Genomic DNA, 2,086 nt, shown 5'->3' on the forward strand with positions numbered 1-2,086 from the left:
GTAGCTACGAATTACGAATTACGAAATTCGGGTTCCAGAATAAGGGTGTTAAACTGGAATTTTCAAACAAGTGGCAACTCTCTATTTTTTTCTCTAGCAATACATCGGTGAAAACTGCATTCAATTCCATCCATTAGTTTTCGAGTGATGCACGTACAAACATACAGGCAGACGGACAGACAGTCTAAATTCTAAAAATTGTTGATTTGGTTTGTGTATTGCTCTCATAAAGACCACCCATATAAATTTTTTCTAACACCTATAATGTACAAACATCGGCCTGTTACAATTTTATTATATGTATAGAATTCCGTGGATGTGTTTATTTTGTACGTGAACAAAATGTATATGATACTTTTTAAGGACCACCCTAATATTTACATATGTATGAGTGCACATTATTTGGATGAGAAGTTACTAAAGTTCGAAAAAATTATTCTCATTTTCATTGTTGGTGTTTCCGACAGGGTAGGAGTATGATAAATTGTGGAACGATTTTCCGTCTTCCCTTGTCAAATTTGGCTTGGAGACAAACCGGTTTCGGCGTTGTGCCATCAGTGTATTTTTTAAGTGTAAATGGTTTCTGTTTGTCTGTCACTATTTAAAGCCGTGCTAAATCGTCGTTGGTTCTTAGTCAGGTACGTCAAAGCTAAATATACTCTTTACTCTAGCCAGTAGTCGTTGTTCTACGTGTACAACCTCAGGTAGGTAGAAGTCAGCTTCTTCTTCCAATGACGCTAAAACAGAGAACGTAATACAATATATGCTATCGCGATAAATAACGGATACAGAAAAAGCTTAGTAAACAAGATAAGAAAATATACAAAAACAAAGAAATCTTGGCTAAGGTATTCCAAAATATGACATTAATACAGCATTTATAACGTCAAAATTTATCTTTCTTTTTATTCTATATCTACTAGTAACATTTAAATCGCCGGCCGTGAAACTGTTATTCATGTTTTTCTTAATATTTCAACCACCAAATCTCTAAAATTACATTAAATCTTGGATAAAATAGGTTAAAAGAAAATATATATATATCTTTAATGGTGAACATTTTATTTGTCAATGATACTTATCTTTTTCTCATTGTTTATCGTTTATCGAGTTAAATTTTCACAATAACCAATTTAAGGCCAAAAATCAAGCTGATATTTCAACCGATTCCATCCATCCTTCACTGTCGTCATCAGTATCTGATTCCTCCGACTCCGAAAGTTCAATGGCAACACGTCTTGCCAAGATTGAAGCTACATCGTGCAAAGCGGTGTTTATTTCAATTTCTTTTTGTTCTGATTTCTCCACTTTACGAAGAGTTATTCCTTAAGGAAGAAATATATAAAAACAGTTATTACTATTATAGTTTTATTAACTTTATCCTACCGTCTCGTATTGCTTTCATAAGATCATTGCGGGAATCATACAATGGTGGCAAAAGCCTTTTATTGCTAATTACGTGCCGGTCAGATTCGTCCATAATAATTCTCTTACGAATATCACCATTGATAGATTTCACTTCCGGGCCTTGATTTCCCAAATCATTCTGTGAAAGCGGCGGTGGTGGAGGAGGCGGTGGTGGAGCTCCAGTGGTTGACAATTTTTCTGAGTGCTATAAATATATTATATTATTGTAGTGAAAGCAAATAAGAAATACAGGGACACATCATCGGTTATACTACAGAAAGTTCTATGTCCCAGTTTCTGAAAGCGCCAGATAACCCAGGTGAATAAAAATGGAAACCAATTTTGGTGCGGCAAATATTAAAGCTGTTTTTGATAGACCTTTTGGTGCTGATTACGAATCCGTAAGAATAAAGTTTCCATCATCTCCATATTTTGAGAAAAACCAGGTCAAAGTGCTAAAACCAACGCCACAATTTTCCAGCATTTTTTTATTGCTCAAATGACTATAAGTGACCATCAGTTCAAGGTATTTAAGGACCAGTAGCCGAGAGTTATAGCTTTAATTTAAGCTTAAGTAGTAGCTTTTTGCTGTTCAATAAATGACTTTAAGTGACCATCAGTCAAGGTGCACTGATGGTATTTTAAGGGACGGTACCAAAGAGTTCTAGCTTTATTTTAA

At 34.7% G+C, this 2,086-nt stretch overlaps 1 protein-coding gene across 1 annotated transcript; it reads right to left on the reverse strand.

Annotated features, from left to right (window-relative positions):
- Nucleotides 1–1,039: 1,039 nt before the first annotated feature.
- On the reverse strand, nucleotides 1,040–1,638 carry LOC118749286 (wiskott-Aldrich syndrome protein family member 2-like). The gene is made up of 2 exons (XM_036484083.1): nucleotides 1,387–1,638; nucleotides 1,040–1,325 (listed from the first exon to the last, which is right to left on the reverse strand). The coding sequence occupies exons 1-2, from the start codon at nucleotides 1,478–1,480 to the stop codon at nucleotides 1,147–1,149; spliced, it is 273 nt and encodes a 90-aa protein (XP_036339976.1). The 5' UTR covers nucleotides 1,481–1,638; the 3' UTR covers nucleotides 1,040–1,146.
- Between the last annotated feature and the right edge of the window lie 448 nt (nucleotides 1,639–2,086).

The sequence above is a fragment of the Rhagoletis pomonella genome, unplaced genomic scaffold (genome assembly GCF_013731165.1).
Source record: "Rhagoletis pomonella isolate Grant_MI unplaced genomic scaffold, Rhpom_1.0 Rhpom_scaffold_00014, whole genome shotgun sequence".
Classification (NCBI taxonomy): Eukaryota; Metazoa; Arthropoda; class Insecta; order Diptera; family Tephritidae; genus Rhagoletis; species Rhagoletis pomonella.

What these genes read in the sequence shown, in the direction of transcription:
- LOC118749286 (XM_036484083.1), bottom strand. Translation starts at nt 1,480, where the DNA reads ATGGACGAATCTGACCGGCACGTAATTAGCAATAAAAGGCTTTTGCCA. An exon ending in TATGAAAGCAATACGAGACG is followed by an intron (nt 1,326 to 1,386) that starts GTAGGATAAAGT and finishes TTCTTCCTTAAG; the next exon opens with GAATAACTCTTCGTAAAGTG.